General features: G+C 37.3%; 2 protein-coding genes across 3 annotated transcripts in view; both read right to left on the reverse strand.

The window, feature by feature from the left end:
- The window catches only part of LOC130840237 (EF-hand calcium-binding domain-containing protein 13-like), a 162,482-nt gene extending 145,126 nt beyond the window's left edge, over positions 1 to 17,356 (reverse strand). The window contains 7 exon segments of the mRNA XM_057715538.1: positions 916 to 998; positions 1,787 to 1,887; positions 4,033 to 4,118; positions 4,121 to 4,182; positions 13,693 to 13,846; positions 16,554 to 16,560; positions 17,327 to 17,356. Coding sequence (XP_057571521.1) covers positions 916 to 998; positions 1,787 to 1,887; positions 4,033 to 4,118; positions 4,121 to 4,182; positions 13,693 to 13,846; positions 16,554 to 16,560; positions 17,327 to 17,356 — 523 coding nt within the window.
- The window catches only part of LOC130839970 (RAD52 motif-containing protein 1-like), a 371,059-nt gene that overhangs the window by 199,957 nt on the left and 146,226 nt on the right, over positions 1 to 24,876 (reverse strand). The gene's annotated exons all lie outside the window — the stretch shown is intronic.

A 24,876-nucleotide genomic window follows, 5' to 3' on the forward strand; every position in this document is an offset into this window, starting at 1 on the left:
CACTTATACATGAAATCTAAAAAAAACAAACATAACTCATAAAAAAAGAGGTCAGATTTGTGGCTACCAGAGCTGGGGAGTGGGGAGTGGGTAAATTATATGGAGGTGGTCAAAAGGTACGAACTTCCCATTATAAAATAAATAAGTACTGTGGAGGTACAATATGATGACTAAAGTTAATACTACTGTATGGTATATTTTAAAGTTGTTTAGAGAGCCAATCCTAAGAGTTCTCATCACAAGGGAAAAAAAATTTGTATCTATATTAGATGATGGATGTTAACTAAACTTTTTGTGTTAATCACTTCACAACATATGTAAGTCAAGTCATTACACTGTACACCTTGAACTTATACAGTGCTGTATGTCAATTATATCTCAATAAAACTGGGGGAGTGGGAGAGGTGCCTAATACAATAACCAGAGTTAAAATAGGAAAAATATGCTGAATGACTCTGTAAATATAAAGGAGGAAAATAAATAAATAAATAAATAAAAATATATATATATATATATATATATATATATATATATATATATATAAGAGAGCCCCAAGATATGTGAGAGCTCAGTGTGAAGAAGTGATGGGTACTATGAGCCTTAACATTAAGGTACCAAGGACTAGATTCCAATAAAATCAGAACTTACTAGTTTAGTCATCATATGTAATATCCAGATTTTTCCCCCCAAAATTTGAACTAGAATAAACATATATACTTTGTCTATCTTACCAATGCAACCAAAGATATTTATGAATTAAATTACTTATGCTTACTTACAGCATGCATTTGCCATATTATGTAATATTAGCTTGATAACTCATCAGCAATAAACAGAGACATTAACTACGGAAACAATTCCTAAAAAGCACACAATCAGGAAATTTATTCAAGAAATTCTGGAACCTATTATTACCACTTAATTCTTGTGAGTAAAAGTGTCCTTCAGGTGTTTCATCATATAACGTCTCATAAAGGTTAGAAAGCCTTTCATCTTTCCTGTCAAAGAAACGGCCACATTAGAAAGCAGGAAAGCAAAAGTAAAAACAAAAAATCCACAAAACATTTACGTCACTTTCTCATATGTAATATTTTGCCATTAAAGTTTAGCCTGAGATTCTCCAGTCTCTCATACTCCATGAGAACCTTTCTTAAAGAACTGTCCAAGTGATAATCAATTACGTACTCTTCACCCTAGAATTCCCACCTTGTTTCTTTTAGGTATCTCTCTATGGAGCAGATTTACCTTAGTCAGTAAGTAGTGCCCATGACCCACTATCCTTTGGCTATGGTCAGATTTTTCCTACTCCTAATTCAACTTACAATAAATTTTACAGAAAGTTATTACAATAAGATAAACAAGAATATCTTTAAACAGCCAAACAATCTCAGATCCCTTAACCTGCTAATAAAAACATCTTTAAAATATGATTAATATGATTACATAACATGAAAATAACTGATATCATAGAATGCTAAAGTTGGAAGAAATTTCAAGGTCCATCTAGTATAAGATTCTTATATAGATGTGGAAACTGAGGCCCAGAAATATAAAGTGAATTGTACAAGAGCCTAAGCCAGGATGTGACGTCGATCAGGACTCAACTCTAAGTCTTTCAATTCCACATGCTGTGCTCTTAGCGCCACACCATCCTTCCTAAAAGCAGAGTCTCTTAGTTAGCACAAACTATTTGGCGTACTTTCTGTAGACGAGATAGATGAATCTTGAAGGAAAATCCTAAATCTGAATCCAACATTTAAAGAAGAGAATACAATGGTTTAAATACCGAATAATTGAGGAAGATGTACCAAGGGGTGATAATGTCTTGTGAACGTTGTACTGACTTGGCAACTTGCAGAAAGAGCTTTCTTTTCTGGTCATCTTCTCCTTCACAGACGAAGATGCAATCTAGAGCCAAATACAAGAATGTTCGTGCCTCAGATCACATTCGTAAACCAGCATTCTTGGACAATAAACCCCTTAAAAGATAGTTAATCATATCTAGGCTCCTCACTTAGCTATGCTTCTAATGTAAAATTGCTTTTATAATTAAATAACAGTTTATATACACTACAATTTTAAATAAACTACACCATATTCTCTAATAAAGCCACATTTTTCTTAAGTATGCAACTTACCTCCTAATTAATACTGTGTCAATTTATAGTAATGTATTTTACAAAGGAGAGCAAATCTATGGTATGGTGAAGACAAGACTATCAAACTCTAGGCTACATATATAGATTTGCACTATATGAGTAAAATAATGTGGAGAATCAACACAGTTATTTAAATAATACAGGTAATTTTGCTTTATTCTTGTGATTAATAAAATTATCATAAACATTGATAAAAGATTAACATTGCATGTATAAACATGACTCAAAACTGGCAAGCAGCTAGATAGACAAGTATCACTTTAGAAAATGAGAACTGAATTACAGATGTCTTCAGTTTTACATGGCTCTATGGAACCTAGAGCCTTGACTTTTAAAGACCATGCAGCATGTAGATAGAACTCTTAAGCCATACAAGATTAACAGGAATTGGTACTGAGATCCCACACAGAGCCAAAATTAAAAAGCAATGTTCTCAGCAAGAGTAGGCTGGAAAAAAATTGTACCCCTCAACAGAAGGAGTATGTAGAGTAAAATCTGTCTTTGTCTCAGCTCAGGTTGGAAAAAAAGAAAGAGAGAGAAAAGAAAGAGTACTCCTCTTGATTAGTTATAGCCTTAGCTCTACCCACACATGAGTTTAGAATTCAAATCTACACTAAATATATGGGCCCAAAAATTGAAACCAAAAATTCATTAAAGTGATCCCATATTTATAACACCTCTGAAGTGCATGGCAGAAGCAAATTCAAATTCTCTTGGAAGAGGACTCTCTAAACCCAGACTCCTCATGAGATTCCTACAGATTTAGATCAATAATATATGAAAGAATGAATAAAAAGTATAAGGCACCCAAGGACATCAGTTAATATGAGTTTATAAGTGAGAATCAGCCAAAACCACAAACAGAAGATTTAGATCCCCCAAGGACTTCATATATTAGATTTATCAGGTATCAATCTTGAAATAACTATGGGACATGAGCAAATAACATGACACAAGGCAGATTTTAAGAACTAAATAAAACTTCAAGGAGTAAAATATATAAACACTGAAATTAAATTTCAATAGATAGGTTAAACTATCTATTGAAAATTACAGTTTATAGAAGACTATATTCAGCTGGAAAAAGAAAAAGTAAACTAGAAAGTAGACGAAAGAAATTACCCAGAACAAAATAGAGAGAAAAAGGTGAAAAATATGAAGCAATGTTAAAGAACATTGAAAACAGAATGATAAGGTCTAACATACATCTAATAGAAGATTCAGAAGGACATAATAAAGAGATTGAGAGAGGGGAAATACTCTAAAAGATAATGGATTAGAATTTTCCAGAATTGAAGAAAGACATGTATTCTCAGATATCAAAACAAAGGAATATATAATTAAGTATATCACATAGTGAATGTAGTAGGTTGTATAACCCCACCAAAAGAGATGTCCATATCCTAATCCCTGGAACCTATGAATGTGACCTTATTTGGTGAAATGGTCTTTGCAGATGTAATCAAGTTAAAGATCTCAAGATGAGATATGCAATAATATGTTTATAAGAGAAAAGTGTAGGGAAGCTTGAACTATAGACACAGGGCAGAAGGTCACATGAAGAGCAAGATGGAGGCCAAGACTGAAGTTATGCTGCCAAAAGCCAAGGAATGCCTAGAGTCATTGTTAAAACAGCAGAAATGTTAACAGAGAGCATAATAATAAAAATACTGGTCTAATGGAGAAAGAAGGGAAAAAAATTCATATTCTTCTGAAAGGGTTCCATGTTCTTTCCTTTTTTTTTTAAGGAGGAGGAGAAGGAAGAGGAGAAGGTGCAGGAGGAGCAGGGGAAAGGGGAAGAAGAAGAAGAAATATTTAAGATTGTGACATTTCAATACTTGGACTAAAATTAAATGGAAAGAGAGCTAAAGACAACACTTGTAAGCAAAAATATCCCCAGATCTTTATTTACCTCAGTCCTTTTGGTATGCAATTGTACTTGTAAACTCTTCTTTCTCCTTTTTTTCCTCCTGAAAAATCAGAGGATTTTTCTTCTCCAAATAGGAACATTGATGATTCATACCTAAATCGTACAGAAAACTGGAATAATTCCTGAATTGTCTTTTTTCTTGATTCTTCTTCTTTTTGTCTTTTATTTATGGAAATTTTCAAACACAGACAAAATTGGACAGAATAATGTGATGATCTCCCCATGTTTCAGTAATGACCCATCACCCAGCTTCAATAATGGACAATCTTATCTATATTCTTATCCCTGCTCTCATTCCTATTACTTTAAAGCAAATTCCAGTATCATATTATTTCATGTGCAAGGATTTTAACATGCATTTCTACAAGTGTTTTTTCCTTTTAAAAAACAGTTATGACACCAAAAAAAACAATAATTTCTTAATATCATCAAACACACAACCTGTGTTCAAATTTCCAACTCCCTCATAAATGTCAAATTTTTTTAACACTTTACATCAGGATTCAATAAGGTCTCCACATTACAGTTGGTTGATATGTCTTTTAGATCTCTTTTCTCCTATAGGTTCTTCCTCCACGTCTTTTTATCATCACCATCATCACCATCATCAACACTATCGTCATTATTACCGGTTGTCCTACAGTTTTACTGTCTAGATTTTGCTGATTGTATCACCAAGTTTGCAGGAGTCTAAAGACTTGATCAGATTAACATTCTACTTTTGGGGCGTGGCGGGGGGGCAGTTCAAAACCATATAGGTGGTGGTGTTTTCCCATCAGGAGGCATATAATGTCCAAGTGGCTCTCTATTTGTGATATTAGGAGCTACTAATACATAATAACTACATCTAGTAAATCATAAGGATCTGCAGGATGGTTATATTCTAAATCTATCATTCCTTCTTCACTCATTAATTAGAATATTTCCATAAAGAGAAACTTCTTCTTATGTACTATTTGCTTGTCCTTTGATTCAGTTCATATAGAAAGGCAGGATAATTGCTTCATTCTTTTCCTTTATTTATCACTTTTCATAACAATGACTTGGCTCACTTGTAAGCTTCAACAGTGAAAATAATTTTTATATCATTTTGAACACATTGATTTAAATATATTAAATTCATTTTCTTTCCCTGCAATTATTATCTTTATTGATACCCTAATTTTCTCATGTGGGGTGGGAAGGGGTCAGAGCCTATTCAAGTGGGCTCTTGATGTATCCCTAGTAGCAGTCTCAAGACAAGATGCTCTAGGCTCATCTGTACACTTCCTTTCCCAGAGCTGCAATCAGTATTTCTCCAAAGAAATGGTGCCTTTTAATAAGAAATGGTACTTTAAAGTCTGGGGTAGACTCTGAACTGCTTTTTAACAATTATCCTGCTTTCTTATTTCTTGCTTTTCTCTTTTTATGCTTCTTTTGCCTCCTCCTCTTATTGGACTGTCAAGAACTTTTCTAACACAAACATTCCATAAACTATACAATGAGACCAATACAATTACAATAAGTCTGAAATAAATTTGAAAAAGAAGATCTCTTGGAAATTTCATACTTTGCTTCAAGTAACCCAGGGTAGACCTAAATTTCAAGGATAAACCTGAAATTATTTTGTGCTCTGGGATCCTGTAGACTAGGACTGATTCTGAAGTAAACTAGATCCCAAACTTGTCTGCACACTGGAATCCCTTGAGAGCTTCAAAAAATGCTGATTCCTGTGTCCCATCCCACAAAATTGTGATTTAATTATTTTGGGGACTGAGCTGATATTTGGAATTTTTTAAAGATACCCAGGTGATTCTAACACACAAATTGAGGATCACTATGGCAATACCCCACAGATTTGTTCCTACCCAGAATCCACATCAACTGGGCTATAACTTAGCACTTTAGAAGTAACACCTCATTTTTCCTTGTATGTAAAACTAAAAGCTCTTTAGCAGAAATGGTCCCTTCCTTTTAAAGTAACCTGCTATGCAAGGACTGCTTAGGTGATACATAAAAAAAATGACTAGATTGAGTCTATATTTACCTTTACCGGTAAATACTCTAATATTGTAATGGTGGTAGGTAAATCACATAAAACTCTAATATAAAGGTTAAAAGACAAAAGTATTAATAATAACTATAACAACAACAATTTGTTAATAGGTACACAATACAAAAAGATGTAAACTGTGACATTAAAAACAAAATGGGGTGGGGGCTGATAACTCAAATAAGTAAAATTACAAATGAAAGAGGAGACACTACAACTGATAACAGAGAAATACTAAATATCATAAGAAACTATTATGAATAATCATATACCAACAAATTAGATAACTTAGAAGAAATGGATAAATTCCTAAAAACATACAGCCTACCAAGACTGCATCACAAAGAAGTACAAAATCTGAACAGACCAATTAATAGTAAGGAGATTTCATCAGTAATCAAAAAACCTTTCAACAAAGTCCAGAATCAGATAGCCTCACTGGTGCATTCTACTAAAGATTTAAAGAAGAATTAATGCCAATCCTTCTCAAACTCTTCTCAAAAACTGGAGAGGAGGGAACACTTCTAAATTCATTTTATGAGGACAGCATTACCAATACCAAAGCCAGACAAGGACACCACAAGACAAGAACATCAGGCTAATATTCCTGATAAACACAGATGCAAAAACTCTCAAAAATATTAGCAAACCAAACTCAACGGTACATTAAAAGGATCATATACCATGATCAAGTGGAATTTATTCCCAGGATGCAAGGATGGTTCAACATAGGTAACCAATAAATGTGATACACAACTATGCAGGGAAAAACCCAGTCTTCCTTCTGTTTCTCGTTTACTCTCATACTACAACCACACTCACATATGACACCAGATACGTCTGGAGTTTGCCCCCATCAAGCAATTCTCTGCAACAGCAGCTGGACATCCTACAATTTAACTCAATTCTGACACTATCTACCTGGAGATACTTTCAGATTCCACAGTGTAAGGGCTCAGTTCCAGAAGACTGCCCCACCCCACCTCAGATGTCAGCTGCAAGCACAGTTTGTCATCTGTGCTTCTGACCAATTGGCTATAAATCAGAGGTTCCCACAAGCGCCTCCTTGGGTTTATTTTGCTAGAGTGACTCACAGAACTCAGAACAATTACTTATGCTTACCAGTGTATTAAAAGTTGTGAAAAGTGATACAGATGCACAGCCAGATGAAAAGATATATAAGGTGAGGTCTTGGAGGATCCCAGGTGCAAGAAATTATGTCCCCGTGGAGTTAGGGTGCATTACCCTCCTGGTATGTAGATGTATTCACCAACCTGACAGATCTCTGAACCCCATGAGACTGGGATTTTTTATAGAGGCTTCCCCATGCAGGCATGATTAATTATTAACTCCATTTCCAGCCCCTTTACCCTCTCTGGAGAGCTTCTAGGTTGTTGAACATATTGTTGTTGATGGTGATGCAACAACTCCAAGAGGACAGAAGCTCCTGCATCTGAGAGCCTCCCAGACCTCTCCCAATGTATCTCTTCATCTGCCTGTTCTTTTATATCTTCTAACATCTTTTGTTTTGTTTTGTTTTTTTATAAAAAATAGAGAACATGTTTTTATATCAGAGAGTCCAACTTTGGCATAGTGGATCTGTCACTGGCTTTTTTTTTTTTTTTTTTAGCTCTTTATTGGAATATAATTGCCTTACACTTTTGTACCAGCTTTTGAGGTACACCAAAGTGAATCAGCTGTATTTATACATATATCCCCATATGCCCTCCCTCCCATGTCTCCCTCTCACCCTCCCTGTCCTGGCCCTCTAAGGCATCCCCCATCATCGAGTTGATCTCCCTTTGTTATACAGCAACTTCCCATTAGCTATCTATTTTACAGTTGGTAGTGGAAATATGTCTATGCTACTCTCTCACTTCATCCCAGCTTCCCCTTCGCACCACCCCCCCAATTCCGTCTCCTCCAGTGCATTCTCTGCATCTGCATCCTTATTCTTGCCCTGTCACTGAGTTCATCAGTACCTTTTTTTTTTTTTTTAAGATTCCGTATATATGAGTCAGCATACAGTATTTGTTTTTCTCTTTCTGGCTTACTTCACTCTGTATGACAGACTCTAGGTCTATCCACCTCATTACATATAGCTCCATCTCATTCCTTTTTATGGCTGAGTAATATTCCATTGTATATCTGTGCCACATCTTCTTTATCCATTCATCTGTTGATGGGCATTTAGGTTGCTTCCACTTCCTGGCTATTGTAAACAGTGCTGCAATGAACATTATGGTACATGTTTCTTTTTGGATTATGGTTTTCTCTGGGTATATGCCCAGGAGTGGGATTACTGGGTCATATGGTAGTTCCATTTTTAGTTTTTTAAGGAATTTCCGAACTGTTTTCCATAGTGGCTATACCAACTTACATTCCCATCAACAGTGTAGGAGAGTTCCCTTTTCTCCACACCCTCTCCAATATTTATCGTTTCTAGATTTTTTGATGATGGCCATTCTGATTGGTGTGAGGTGATACCTCATTGTGGCTTTGACTTGCATTTCTCTAATGATTAGTGATGTTGAGCATCTTTTCATGTGTTTGTTGGCCATCTGCATGTCTTCTCTGGAGAAATGTCTATTTAGGTCTTCCGCCCATTTGTGGATTGGGTTATTTGCTTTTTTGGTTTTAAGCTGCATGAGCTGCTTGTATATTTTGGAGATTAATCCTTTGTCCGTTGCTTTGTTGGCAAGTATTTTCTCCCATTCTGGGGGTTGTCGTCTTGTTTATGGTTTCTTTTGCTGTACAAAAGCTTTTAAGTTTCATTAGGTCCCATTTGTTTATTCTTGATTTTATTTCCATGATTCTAGGAGGTGGGTCAAAAAGGATCTTGCTTTGATGTATGTCATAGAGTGTTCTGCCTGTGTTTTCCTCTAGGAGTTTTATAGTGTCTGGCCTTACATGTAGGTCTTTAATCTATGTTGAGTTTATTTTTGTGTATGGTGTTAAGAAGTGTTCTAATTCCATTCTTTTACATGTTGCTGTCCAATTTTCCCAGCACCACTTATTGACGAAGCTGTCTTTTTTCCATTGTATATTCTTACCTCCTTTATCAAAGATAAGGTACCCATATGTGTGTGGGTTTACCTCTGGGTTCTCTATTCTGTTCCATTGATCTTCCTTTCTATTTTTGTGCCAGTACCATACTGTCTTGATCACTATGGCCTCGTAGTATAGTTTGAAGTCAGCAAGCCTAATTCCACCAACTCCGTCTTTCCTTCTCAACATTGTTTTGGCTATTCGGGGTCTTCTGCGTTTCCACACAAATCATAAGATTTCTTATTCTAGTTCTGTGAAAAATGCCATTGGTAATTTGATAGGGATTGCACTGAATCTGTAAATTGCTTTGGGTAGGATAGTCATTTTCACAATGTTGGTTCTTCCAACCCAAGAACGTGGTATGTCCCTCCATCTGTTTGTATCATCTTTAATTTCTTTCATCAGTATCTTACAGTTTTCTGCATACAGGTCTTTTGCCTCCTTAGGCAGGTTTATTCCTAGGTATTTTATTCTTTTTGTTGCAGTGGTAAATGGGAGAGTTTCCTTAATTTCTCTTTCTGCTCTTTTGTTTTTAGTGTATAGGAATGCAAGAGATTTCTGCGCATTAATTTTGTATCCCGCTACTTTACTAAATTCATCAATCAGTGCTAGCAGTTTTCTGGTAGAGTCTTCAGGGTTTTCTATGTATAATATCATGTCATCTGCAAAGAGTGACAATTTGACTTCTTCTTTTCCAATTTGGATTCCTTTTATTTCTTTTTCTTCTCTGATTGCTGTGGCTAAAACTTCCACAACTATGTTGAATGATAATGGTGAGAGTGGGCACCCTTGTCTTTTTCCTATCATGTTTTTTAATAAACTGGTAACTTTGAGTGTTTCCCTGAGCTCTGTGAGCCATTCTAGAAATTAATCAAATCTGAGGAGGAGTAACAGGAACCTCTGATTTGTAGCCAAGTCAGACAGAAGTAACCTGAGGACCTACCACTTGAGACTGGAAGATGAATTGGGTGTTTGGGCAGTCTCATAGATCTGAACCCTTAACCTGTGGGATCTGGCACTATCTCCAGGTAGATAGTGTCAGAATAGAGTTAAATTGTAGCTGGTGTCACAGAATTTCTTGGTGTGGGGAAAACCCACACATCTGGTGTCAGAAGTATGAGCATGGTAGTAGTATGAGAGTAAAGGAGAAAAACAGGCAGAGAACTTAGGTTTTTCCTGACACAACCACATTAATAAAATGAAGGATAAAAATTACATTATTATCTTGATGGATGCTGAAAAGGAATTTGACAAAATTCAACATTCACTCATGATAAAAACTCTCAACAAAGTGGGTATAGAAGGAAGGTACCTCAAGATAATAAAGGTCATATATGACAAGCCAAGAGCTAACATCAAAATAAATAGTGAAAAGTTGAAAGCTTTTGCTCTAAGATCAGAAACAAGATAAGGGTGCCCACTCTCACCACTTTTATTCAACATATTACTGGAAGTCCTAGCCAGAGCAATTAGGCAAGGGAAAAAAAAAGACATTCAAATGAGAAAAGAAAGTTAAATTGTCTGTTTCCAGATGGTGTGATCTTATATACAGAAAACCTTAAAGACTCTACCAAAAAACTGTTATAATAAACACATTCAGTAAAGTTGCAAAATACAAAATCAATACACAAAAAATCAGTTGCATTTCTATTCACTAACAATAAACTATCAGAAAGAGAAATTAAGAAAACAATCCCATTTACAATATCATCAAAAGGAATAAAATACTTAGGAATAAATTTAAACAAGGAAGTGAAAGATCTGTACACTGAAAACTCTAAAACATGGAGAAAGATATTGAAGAAGGCACAAATAAATGGCAAGATATTCTATGTTCATGGTTTGGAAGTATTAATATTGTTAAAATGTCCATAATACCTAAAGTGAACTATGGATTTGATGCAATCCCCATCCAAATTCCAATGGCATTTTTCACAGAAATAAAACAATCCTAAAATTTGTATGGAACCACAAAACACCTCAAAGATCTAAAATAATCTTGATAAAGAAACCGTAAAACGCCTAGAAGAAAACAAGTATCTTTGATATCAGTCTTAGCAATGATTTTTTTTTTAATAAATGTATTTATTTATTTATTTATTTATTGGCTGTGTTGGGTCTTTGTTGCTGCACACAGGCTTTCTCTACTTGCAGTAAGCGGGGGCTATTCTCTGTTGTGGTGCATGCGCTTCTCAGTGCGGTGGCTTCTCTTGTTGCGGAGCACAGGCTCTAGGCGCACAGGCTTCAGTAGGGCACATGGGCTCAGCAGTTGTGGCTCATGGGCTCTAGAGCACAGGCTCAGTAGTTGTGGCACACGGGCTCAGTTGCTCCATGGCATGTGGGATCTTTCCAGCCCAGGGCTCAAACCCACGTCCCCTACATTGGCAGGTGGATTCTGAACCACTGCACCACCAGGGTAGCCCAGCAATGATTTTTTAATTGACACCAGAATCAAAGGCAAAAGAAGCAAAAATAAACAAGTGGGACTATATCAAACTAAAAAGTTTCTCCTCAGCAAAGAAAACTATTAGCAACATGAAAAGGTAACCTAGGGAATGAGAGAAAATATTGGCAAACCATATGTCTGATGAGTTCATGTTCAAAATATACAAGCAGCTCATACAACCCAACAGCAAATAAAGAACTAACCCAATTAAAAATGGGTAAAGGACCTGAATAGACATTTCTCCAAAGACATACCAATGACCTAAAAGTACATGAAAAGGTGCTCAACATCACCCGTCATCAGGGAAATCAAAATCAAAACCACTGTGAGATATCATGTCATGCCTGTTAGAACAGCTATCATCAAGAAGACAGGATATAACAAGCGCTGGCAAAAATGTGGAGAAATGAAAACTCTTGTTCACTGTTGGTAGGAATATAAGTTGGTACAGTCACCATAGAAAACAGTATGGAGAGGTTCCTCAAAATAATTAAAAAGAGAACTACATATACACCCAGGAATTCCACTTCTGGGTATATATCCAAAGGAAATGAAAACAGGATCTCAAAGAGATATTTGCATCCCTATGCTCATTGCAGCATTATTCATAATAGCCAAGATGTGGAAACTATATGTGTCTGTCAACAGATGAATAGTTAAAGAAGATGTAGTAAATGTATACAATGGAATACAATACTATTTAGCATGAGAAAGAAGGGAATAACGTGGATTGACCTTGATGGCACTATGCAATTTTTTTTTTGGGGGGGGTACACCAAGTTCAATCAACTGTTTTTATACACATATCCCCGTATTCCCTCCCTTCCTTGACTCCCCCCCCCGAGTCCCCCCCACCCTCCCTGCCCCAGTCCTCTAAGGCATCTTCCATCCTTGAGTTGGACTCCCTTTTTGTTATACAACTTCCCACTGACTATCTATTTTACAGTTGGCAGTACATTTATATGTCTGTGCTACTCTCTCGCTTTATCTCAGCTTCCCCTTCACCCCCCGCCCCCTCCCAAACCTCGAGTTCTCCAGTCCATTCTCTGCATCTGCGTCCTTGTTCTTGTCACTGAGTTCATCAGTACCATTTTTAGATTCCGTACATGTGAGTTAGCATACAATATTTGTCTTTCTCTTTCTAACTTACTTCACTCTGTATGACAGACTGTAGGTCTATCCACCTCATTACATATAGCTCCATCTCATCCCTTTTTATAGCTGAGTAATATTCCATTGTATATCTGTGCCACATCTTCTTTATCCATTCATTTGTTGATGGGCATTTAGGTTGCTTCCATGTCCTGGCTATTGTAAATAGTACTGCAATAAACATGATGGTACAAGTTTCTTTTGGGATTATGGTTTTCTTTGGGTATATGCCCATGAGTGGGATTACTGGATCATAGGGTAGTTCTATTTGTAGTTTTTTAAGGAACCTCCAAATTGTTTTCCATAGTGGCTATACCAACTTACATTCCCACCAGCAGTGCAGGAGAGTTCCCTCACTATGCAATTTTGCAAAGTCAAATAAGTCAAACAGAGAAAGACAAATACTATAGGATATCACTTACATGCGATTTAAAAAAAAAACTAAGTCACAAAGTGACTATAGTTAATAATCCTGTATTGCATAACTGAAATTTGCTGAGTAGAACTTGTGTTCTCACCAAAATAATAATAATAATGATGATGATGATGATGATGTAAACGTGTTACATCGATGGTGGTAACCATTTCACAATGAATACATACACCAAATCACCACCTTGTACATTTAAATAAATAATCATTTTATTTGTCAAAAAAAAAAAAAAGGACAAACAGACATATGGATGATGACTCTCTTATAACTGGAAGCCTTTGATAGCTTATAGGCTTCTACATGGCTGTGAGAGAAGTGAGAAAAATATGAGAATGGCTATCTAGGAATTAAAACCATGCTCCTAAAAGAATGGCCACCAATATGCATGATCCTCTATACTCAGTACATTATGAAAACACATGAGTCACATTTTTGGTTCTCTTAAACTGGCAAAAGCATAATTCAATTAAGTAAGTTCACAGTTTAACTTACTTTTTTGTGTGTTCTGGACTCAAACCCCTAACTTCAGGTGAAATTCTCTTCTCTGTTGTTTTAGAAAACTTGATGTATTTCTTGCTGTCAATATTTCTTGATGGCAAGTCAGTTGCAAAAGAATTATAGCCATCATCTGATAAATCAGTATTTTCTTCCCCGGGGAAGCAATCAAAAGCCACAGTCAGTTATGTTCTCTTTGCACACAAGTTAAATATGACATTCTGGGTCAAAGGATTCATTTTAGATCAATATTCTCTCTAAAAAGGTGCTACCAAAAAAAAATTTGTTGAAAAGAGTTAGTTAATGCATTAGTCTGGATTAGGTATATATTCTAAGTGACTCCAACTTTCCTTAGTGCATTATGCACCTACAAATGCACAGCATTCATGAATGTATCTAACACTTAAATCTAATTCTTAAGGCATCATTTAACTTCATTAATTAAAAACTTTCGCTTTGTCAAAGACACTGTCAAGCAGATGAGAAGACAACTCATAGACTGGGAGAAAATATTTGCAAAAGACATATCTGATAAGGGACTATATTCAAAGTATTTTTATTTTGTGTATTAAAAACTATACAAAGAACCCTTAAGGCTCAACAAAAAGAAAAAGAACAACCCAATTAAAAAATGGACAAAAGATCTTAACAGACACCTCACCAAAGAAGATACACAGATAGCAAACAAGCACATGAAAAAAATGTTTAACATCATGTCATTAGAGAATTACACATTAAAACATCAAGATACCACTACACATCTATCAGAATGGCCAAAATCCAAGACACAGACAACACCAAATGCTGACAAGAATGTGAAGCAAGAGGAGCTCTTATTCATTGCTGGGAGGAAAGTAAAACAGTATAGCTATTTTGAAAGACAATTTGACAGTCTCTTACAAAACTAAACATACTCTTACCATACAATACAGCAATCGCACTTCTCCATATTTACCCAAAGGAGTTGAAAACATATATCCACATAAAAACCTGAACACAGACATTTATAACTTTATTCATAATTGCCAAAACATAAAAAACCAAGAGGTTCTTCAGTACATCAAGGGATAAATAAACTGTGATACATTCAGACCATGGAATACTATTCAGTGCTAAAAAGAAATGAGCTATCAAGCCATGAAAATACATGGAGGAAACTTAAATGCATACTTCTCAGTGAAAGCAGCCAATTTGTAAAAGCTACATACTGTATGATTCCAACTATATGACATTCTGGAAAAGGCAAAACTATGGAGACAATAAAAAGATCAGTGGTTGCTAGTGGGGGAGGGGGCGGGGTGGTGAGAAAAAATGAATAGGGAGAGCACAGAGGATTTTAGGGCAGTGAAACTATTCTATATAACATTTTAACAGTGGCTACATGTCATCACACATTTGTCCAAACCCACAGAATGTACAACATCAAGAGTCAACTCTAATATAAACTATGGACTTTGGGTGATAATGATGTGTCAATACAGGTTCATCAATTATAATAAACACAGCAGAGTGATGAAGGGTATTGATAGTGGAGGAGGCTGTGGGGCATGGGGTATATAGGAACTCTCTGTACTATCCAATCGATTTTGCTGTGAATCTAAAATTGCTCTTAAAACATAAAGTCTATTTTTAAAAAGCTATATTCCTTCTAAAAAGACACCCCCCCCAACAAAAAAGCCAAAAAACAAAACTAGACCCCAAAAGCAATTAACATGTTTAGAAAAAGAGGAATCAAGTTTGAAATATTCTCTTTCTTGAAATATGGAAGTTTGCAGTTTGGATTGCATCTAGTTGATCAAAGGTACATTAGTTTTTAATCCCTGAACAGATTACACAGGCAATTTATAATGCAGATTGCCATTAAACTTTAGAGAGAACCTCCATTTCCATATGAGATGGAAATTAAGAGAACTATTTCAGTGACTCTGGCACACCTTTAAAAGCTTGTTTCCAAAAGGCAATCTAATTTGCTGCCCTGATGAGATGTTTATTGATGATGAAAGGATTAGTAGAGAGGTTAAGAAAAATGACCCCAAATCGAAACCATTAAAAAAAAAGAAGGGGGTCAAAAAAGACACATGGGCACAAAAACCTGTTATCAAAAGCCAGATGAACAGAAGCAAACAGTAAGTAGAAACTTTAACAACACAGAAAAGGAAAACTTTAACAACACAGAAAAGGTTCACCTACATTTAAAGGTGAACCATCTGTAAAAATACGAACTATATAGTTTCAGGAAATAAACTGGTATGATATTTTAATACTGTTAATTTTTTTAATATTTAAGAGTTCATCTTCAAAATCAGTTTATAAGGGTACAATTAATAAAGTATTATGTATAACAAGATGGAACAGGTTAATATGTATATATATATACACACATATACACACACACACACACATATATGAGTACAGAAGCTACTTAGCAAGAAGACCCTGAAATCATTTTTTGGGTTACAGTATAGGTATATGTCTTATTTGGTGGCACCAGATCCACTAAAAGAATAAATTTAAAAGATTAAGACTCTCAACTGACAATGTTAAATTTTACCTGAGCCTTGTGCTCCTGAAAAACAGTGAAATTTAGAAGAATTCCCTCACTCTTTTGTGTTCTGGATAATGGCTAACTGCAAAGAACCACCCTTCCTCAAATGATTTAGATAAGACTCACCACAGAACCCTCTTGTTTACCTATGACAAAGCCAAATACCTTCAAAATTTCCTCTCTTTGCCTCATAAGGGATTAGCTGAACTAATGGTGGAGTTTTACCCTCACCAATGAATTAGGACAAAATGCTTATTAACCAAGCTTTGGTTAAGCTTCTCTCCTTCCTCCAAGCCCCTGAACTTTGGCCCACCCTCAGCCTGAGCCAATCAGCATGCAACCCCTCCAGAGAATAGGCTAGCTTCTCAGTAAAATATTCTCTAATCTATTCATCTGATCATGCCACTCTGTCATCCCATTTCCCCATATCCAGTTCTTCCTAGCCTTGTTTACTCCTCTCTATAAAAGAAAACCCTTTTAACCTCACTTTGCTGTACACCTGAAACTAACACAACATTGTTAATCAACTGTACTTCAATATAAAATAAATTTTTTTAAATAATAATAAAATTAAATTAAAAAAAGAAAAAGAAAATAAACCCTTTTTTGCCTAACCCTTGGAGATGCCTGCAGATCTTATGGTCACAGTGTTCTCCCTATTTCAATAGTCCCCTCTTCTCCTATTTCAAAAGTGTCTTCCCTCCCTTACAATAATCCTTTTGAAAAAGGATTATACTGAAGTCCAATTTTATTGACACAATACTGACCAATAGATAAGAATATCCCCTGAATCACAGATAAGAAGGCTAAAGAAACTTGGTATATTTTGAATTACCTTTTGGTTAGACTGCCATGTTATTCATTACACTGTCTACAACCTTTCAAGTAGATTTAAATTCTTTGGTCTCCTGAAAAATTGTCCTTGTCCCTTCCACTAAAAGAGTTCAAAAGTCACCTCAGTTATTAAGCAAGATCATATGACTATGTTGCTATGAATCTGCTTACTGATTATGAAATGTGAGGTAAAGTAAACTAATTTTTAAGAAAGGAAAGGAAGGAATCTTTAAAAACTGTTTTGAAAAATACCTGGCAAAATAAATGTACTTTAGTTTCCATCTTTCTGTTTAGAGGTAAATTCTGCCCTTGAGGACTCAAAGAACTTGATGAACAAGTGTGAATGAAGAGTAGCACAAAATGATTTCCTGACCAAAAAAAAGAAAAATAAAAAATCATATTCCTGTTTAGAAGACATAAGTAATTATATTTAACTACCTGAAGTTATTCTTTCAATGTAACACTCACTTATAGCGCAATACCTGATAGACATTTCCCAATTCAGATACATATACAAAAGCTAGAAAAGGCAGTTAATATATCATAAATCACAGGAGATCATCCAGTCCCTTAACTTTACCTTTTGTGGTATAAGGGGGAGTAAAGGAATCCAAACTCAAATGGCGTGAAAAGCAGAAAGTTCAGTTGTATTTATTCATTCAGATAAACCCAGTTAAGCAGAACCACTAACATAGCCAGTAACTGATAATGTTATTAAATACTCACTGTGTATTAGACATTATGATAAAAACTCTGACCTGCATTATTTCATTTATTCCTCACAACTACTTTTCAAGGAATTATCATCATCACTATTTTACAGATGAGGAAAATAAAAACTTAGATAAAATTGCCCAAGATTCCACAGCCAACAAATAGTGCAGTCAGATTTTGAATTCAGGCAGCCTAACTCAAGAGCCCATGGTCTTCAGCACCACACAACACTGCCTCTCAAAACAATACTATTCTCTTTCTGGCTTACTTCGCCCTGTATGACAGACTTTAGGTCTGTCCACCTCATTACAAATAACTCAATTTCATTTTTTTTATGGCTGAGTAATATTCCATTGTATATATGTGCCACATCTTCTTTATCCAGGATAGGGAGGGTGGAAGGGGGTTGCAGGAGGGAGAGGATATGGGGATAAATGTATAAATACAGCTGATTCTCTTTGGTGTACCTCAAAAACTGGCACATCAGTGTAAAGCAATTATATTCCAATAAAGAGCTTTAAAAAAAAAATACTATTGCAAGCAAAAAATGTTTTAGCCAGTTCCACACTATGTAAATGTGATAACGAACTTTAGAAATTTAGAATTTCCCAAATTTTTCACAATATCTTTTACTCGTATCTGAGTCACATCTGATGAGTGGTTTATTATATTGCTAGTCACACTACATTCTTAGTTGCAATTATTAGTGTCTTTTTAATACTGTGAAGTTTAACTTCAATTATTAATATTCTGTCTAGTAGATGGTACTTTAAAATAATTTATTTCTGTAGTATGTTATTGTAATTACTGTTGAATGTTATTGTAATACTGTTGTATGTTCAACATTCCTGGAATTCAAAACATGTTAAAAATAAAGTGAAACCACATTAAAAATACCCATCTCAGAGGACATTAGAAGGCTATACAGGTTTCCCCAGCAACACACTCTATGTAACCTCTTCTAAAGCTTATCTAACCAGTTCAGCCTTCACCTCTAAATTTCTTGGCATAGCACTTCCTGTCTTCATTATTCTTATTGGCTTCATTATTCAACTGGCATTAATCATTTGCCTTGTATTTTTATTTAATTATCACATGTATAGCTCCTACACCAATTAAAGTCTAAATTTCTAAGGAATAGAAATTTCTAAATTTCTATCTCATCATTCTTTGAATTATTTCTCACAGAACAAAGCACAGTGCTATATACATATTGTAAAAGAAGGAAAGAAAAAAGGGTGGGAGGAAAGAAGGGAGGGAAGAAGAGTGGCAAGAAGGGGAGGGAAGAGGGAGGAAAGAGCGAGAGAAGGAAGGAAGAACGGACGGACGGAAGGAAGGATGGAAGGAATTCTGTCCCTACTGAACTTACTCACCAAGAGTTCTTAGGTCATCAAAGTACTTAATTAAGCAGAGTAAGCACATTTAAATAAACTTTGAAAGGAAGAACTGTCTTATAATTATTGATCAGATTATCGAAAAGTTGGCAGGTCTAAATCTGCTGGATAAATCGTATACCATATACCTCTCTCCAAGCTAAGAGAAAAAATAGCACAGGAAGTCTCTTCCCCATAACTCTGACAACAGAGTTGTTTCTCAACTCTTTCAATCCTATGACACATATGTGAACTTGCAAGTGTAAATCAAGGAATATAGTCATATCCCTTCTCTCCAATCCATTCATCCCTCCATTCATGAATTCAATACATATATATTGCACACTTACTATGTGCAAGGCTTTCTTCCAGGCTCTGGGGATATAGCAGTGAACAAACCAGAAAAAAAAAAAAAAATCCTGCCCTCGGGGAGCTTACATTCTAGCCAGGGAGACAATAAAATAGATAAGTAAAATATATAGTGTGTTATCTGTGACAAGTACTAAGGGGAAAAAAGTAAAGCAGTGAGAGGAATATTAAGTATGGTGTTGAGGGAGAGATGCAAGGAACAGATAGGGTAGCCAAGGAAGACCTTACTGAGAGGGAGACTTGAGACTACAGACTTGAAGGAATTAAAGTGGGGAGACAATAATATCTCAGGGAAGTGCATTTCAGCCAAAGAAAAAAGCAAATACAAAGGCTCTAAAGCAAGAAGGAGTTTGAATATTCAAGGAATGGTAGGAAGACCCACGAACCTGAAACAGAGAAAGCAAAGGGAAAAGAAATGAGAAGGGAAGCAGATCACGAAGGGCTCCTAGATTGTAGTAAGAACTTTGGTCGACACTCTGAGGAGACAGGAAGCCATTGGAGAGTTTTGAGCAGAGAAGTGACATGATCTAAAGTCCTTTCTGAAAGAATCACTCTGGATGCTATGAGGAAGAAAATCAGGTGAGTCTAGGTTCCTGAAAGCCAAATGAAAAAGTAGTCCAAAAGAAGAATGAGTAACCAGCTGTGACAAATGTTACTATTGGGTCAAGTAAGATGAGTACTGAATGACTCACTAGATTTTGCAACTACCCTAAGAGGGGCCATTTGGGTGTTATGATAGGGAAATAATGTCCTTGCAGTGAGTTTAAGAGAGAATGGGGGGCAGAAATTGGAGACAGCCAGAAGAGATTACTCAAGGAATTATTCTAAAAAAGGGAAAGAGAAATGAGGTAGTAGCTGAGGGGTAAGAGCAGTTATGAGGTTTTAAGATGGGGAAAAATAAAGGCATGTTCACGTGCTGAAAGAAATAATCTAGTGGAGGAGCAAAAATTGATCATATTGGAGGGGAGAATTACTGGAACAATATTCTCAAGTAGGAGAAAGGAAATGGGATTTAGGGCAGAAGGGGAAGGTTTGGCCTTAGCTAAAAACATATTCACAGTAATAGGAGACATGGCAGAGTAACTGGGCATAATTACGTGTAGAAATCATCTCTGATTGCTGTAGTCTCTGGAAATCATCTCTGCTGTAGTCTTCTTAGTGAAACAGAAAGCAATCAACAGAGAATGAGGATGTTTGAGGAGGATCTGGAGGTTTGAGGAGGATCTGGAGGTTTGAGGAGAGAGGCATTGTTATAAAACAGTCATCTAGGAGAGTGGAAGAAGTAACAGCCCAATCACCTTACACCTGTCAGAATGGCTATCATCAAAAAGTCTACAAATAACAAATTTTGGTGAGGATGTGGAGAGAAGGGAACCCTAGTACACTGTTGGTGGGACTATAAGTCGGTGCAGCCACTATGGAAAACAGTATGGAGGTTCCTAAAAAAAAAACTGAAAACAGAACAGGATCCAGCAATTCCACTACTGGGTATGTATCCTAAGAAGATGAAAACACTAATTCAAAAAGATACATACACCCCAATGCTCACAGTAGCACTGTTTACAATAGCCAAGGCATGGAAGCAACCTAGGTGCCCATCAAAAGACAAATGGATAAAGATTAATAAAAATTATGTGAGATATATATATATTTAGATATAGATATGATATATTACTCATAAAAAAGAATGAAATTCTGACATTTGCAACAACGTGGATGAACCTAGAGGGTATTATCCTTAGTGAAATAGGTCAGACAGAGAAAGACAAATACTTTATATTATTACCTATATATGCAATCTAAAAAGCAAACAAATGTATGTAACAAAACAGAAACAGAGAACAAACTCCTGGTTACCAGTAGAGAGAGGGAAGGGGGGAGGGGTAAAATAGGGTTATGAGATTAAGAAACAAACAACTATGTATAAAACAAATAAGCAACAAGGACATATTGTGCAGCACAGGGAAATATAGCCATTATTTCACAGTAACTTTAAATGGAGTATAACCCATAAAAATATTGAATCGCTATGTTGTACACCTGAAACTAATATTGTCATATAATCAACTATACTTCAGTAAATAAAAAAATAATTTTTTTAAATTTAAAGAAATGGGCAAAACTAATAAATGGTAATATAAATTAAAAAAAAATTAAGAGCCCAGGGGAATCTGAAATGATTGCTGGACAACTCGAAGGGTCCCTTTAGGTAAGTGATCATGAATTTAAAGTAAACGTTAATCATGGTTGTGTGTTTTTTTCCAACTGTGTTCACTGAAAAAAGCTGAAACTCAATAGGCAGAGATCTAGTTTTAATCTAGAGTTATGGTTTAGCCAAGAAAGCAAAGTGAACTGAAAAGGTGATAAGGGAACTAGGGGGAAATGTAAGGCAGTGGTTTTAATTACTGACAAAGAAACAAACTGAGTAGGTAGATGGGAAGTAAGGACAAGAGAGAATGGGGGACATTTTTAAAAGTTTTTTTAAATAAAGGTAGGAATGTGATGGCTGGAGAGTGAGGCATATTGAGATAATGGAGTTGCATTATTAGTAATACCAGACAGAAGCTAGGAAGGAGCAAGTGACTGAGGAAAGGTGAAATTATTGTAGGAGAGGAGGGCAAGAACTGAGCCACCAGATATTGAAAGGATCATCTATGTGAATACTAAAAAGCACAAGAATTATGACAGACGTATTGCCACAGTGGTAGAAAGCCTGGAGCTGAAATTCGACTGCAACAAGATCTAGTAGCTGGTGGTATAATCTGCTGTGAGGTGCAAAACTGAAAGTTCTGAGAATGGGAGGAAGAAAAGTCTAGAATCAGCTATGAGAAGCAAGAAGGGCATCTCTTCTGGCTCTAGTCCCAGTGGTACTAGGAGAGTAGAGACAAGAGAGCCACCACCAGCCATATCCTGTATTCTGCCAACCACACTCCCACACACACACCATCCTTTCTCATTTTCCTCTGCATCTTGGTTGTCATCATCTGACTCATCCAAAACTACCAAAAAGAAGTGAGAAAATTCAAAACCCTCTGATACATCAAAGGTATTTTTTTAATATCATGATTGATTCATTCCCTATGTAGATCAAGCTGTTGTGTTACTACCAAAGGGTTTTCCAGTCCTTGGCAGAGTATCGAATTTTCAAAATTTTGTAATTTAAAAGATATATGTGAAGGGCTGGGGGGAGGGCGGGAATTCCTTGTTTAATGTTACATGAATCACAAAATTCAAAACAGAGCTAGAATGATCTCAGGAACCTTCCCGGTCTAACCGCTTAATTGTTTATTACACATGAGGAAACTGATGCACAGAGAGATTGTGATTTGCCCACACAAAGTACACACGAAAATACACAGTAGCAAAATTCAGGCCTCTGACTCCTGAATTCAGGGGTAGTTCGGCAAAATTCCATTGCTTCCTCGTAAATCGAGAGGCAGAGTTAAGGCAGAAAACCAAGAGGTTCTGACTCCAAAAGTCCAAAATAAGACTTAATTTTGTGTGGTGCCTTAAGGTTTACATTGTGCTTCCACAGCTGTACCTTCTCACTTGGTGAATTATCACCACCTCCACAGAATAGCTGTTTCTAAGGGTGACAACCCCTCACAAAGTACCTTCCACGCTTTCCTTTCACACCCTCACAAGCCGCCCACTCACCGGCTCACTCCTCCTGTTTTGTTGACGGCACACGTCCATTAACTGCAATCGTATAACCACGTCACTGCATCTACTGCCACTAACATGAAACGTATCACCCCCCCAATCCCCGCTTTGGTCTAACAAATATTAAGTGAACATCCACGTCAGGCAAAACTCCGCGCTGTGGAGGAGTCCAACGGGCCCCGCCCTGGTGAAGCTCACCACTTCTCTGGGAAGAAAGCAAGTAGACGAGCAGACAAGAAAATCACCCGCAAGACGGAAACAAGTGCTCCAACAGAGGTCTAACTGTATGCGAAGGAGGAAGGAAGATCCCCCCGCAAAGGGACAGCCACCCTTCTAGAACCACCGCCATTTCTGAGGAACCGTCGGCTCCGGCCCACTCATCCTTCGCTCTGCGCCCTGACTGTCCGCCTCGTCACCTCACTGCCCTTTCTGGAACCTTCACTCACCTCCGGAACTGCCCTACTTCGTCCGTCACACCGCTTGGCAGTCTTCTCTCCCTCAGCCTTGGGGGCCGTTCCTTCCCATCGCCTCAGCAGGCCTACCTTCCCCTGAAGGTGCCACCATCGGCCCCCTACGGCTCCGCAACCTGTCCCTCGCCCCCTCAGGTGTCTGAGCGTCCGCACGCACGCCCCTCAGCCCCTCCGCCACTAGCTCCGCACAGCGCTCTCGCTCCGCCCCCTTCCCGGGTTCCCGCGCAGCAAGGCCCCGCCCCCGGGTCACCTGACCGCCGGCGATGCTCCGCCTACTGAGCCGGTAGCGCTTGGGCGGTCGAGGGGCCCAGGCTTCCTCTGCTGCCACCGCTCCCGCCGTCGCCACCTTGCAGGGGCTCCGGGGAGCGGCTGAGGTCGCCGCCGCCTCCGTGCCGACTGGACAGCGCTGCGGCCGCACCCGTCTGCCCCACCTCATAAGGGCCTGTGACCTCACTTGGCCGGGGCTCGGCGGCCTGGACACGAGTGGCGGGGCTCATCTCCGAGCTTTCCTTCCTGCACCTCAGCCTTCGATTTCTCCCTCCATCCTACACGCTCTCTGCTCTTCTGGCAGCTCTGTTCATTCTCTGGTGCGCTGTCCCACCCCATCTGATCCCATTTCAATGTTTCTTTCTATCCACCCTTTGAATACCTCCCGCTCTCCCTTTCTTCTAAAACATGCCGTCGTGCTTCGCTTCCACTAGGTTGTGATGGACAGTGGCTCGAAGCCGTTTATCCCACAACCTTACTGAAATTTATACCAGGCTGCCCTTCAGAGGACTAACGCTGCTTTTGGAAGAGATACTCTGTTTTTTCCTGAAAGTCAGTTTTTCTTGTCGTGCATCCTGCAGGTAAAATGATATTGGTGAAAGAAAAGACACAAAGCAATTGTTCGGCTTTCCGCAGGAGTCCCTAAAACGTTGAATAAATCCAATTCGATGAGGTTTGTTAAGCTAAAGTTATAAATGCTCTGCCAAGCAAAGAGTGCCTTGAAAATAGCTCACGATTTAAAGTATCTTTTCTTTACAAACATATAGGTAAAAATCTTCTCATTGATTGATCCAGCGTGAGCTCTCCATTATGTGTGGCAAACAGCATCTGCTTTAGAGAAAGATCTATCTAAATTCAAATCCTAATTCGTTGTTGTATGCTGTGGAGCAAATTATCCATGCTATCTAAGCCTCAATTTTCCCAGGATTGTGATAATTTCAAAATG

This window comes from Hippopotamus amphibius, chromosome 17, assembly GCF_030028045.1.
Source record: "Hippopotamus amphibius kiboko isolate mHipAmp2 chromosome 17, mHipAmp2.hap2, whole genome shotgun sequence".
Lineage (NCBI taxonomy): Eukaryota > Metazoa > Chordata > Mammalia > Artiodactyla > Hippopotamidae > Hippopotamus > Hippopotamus amphibius.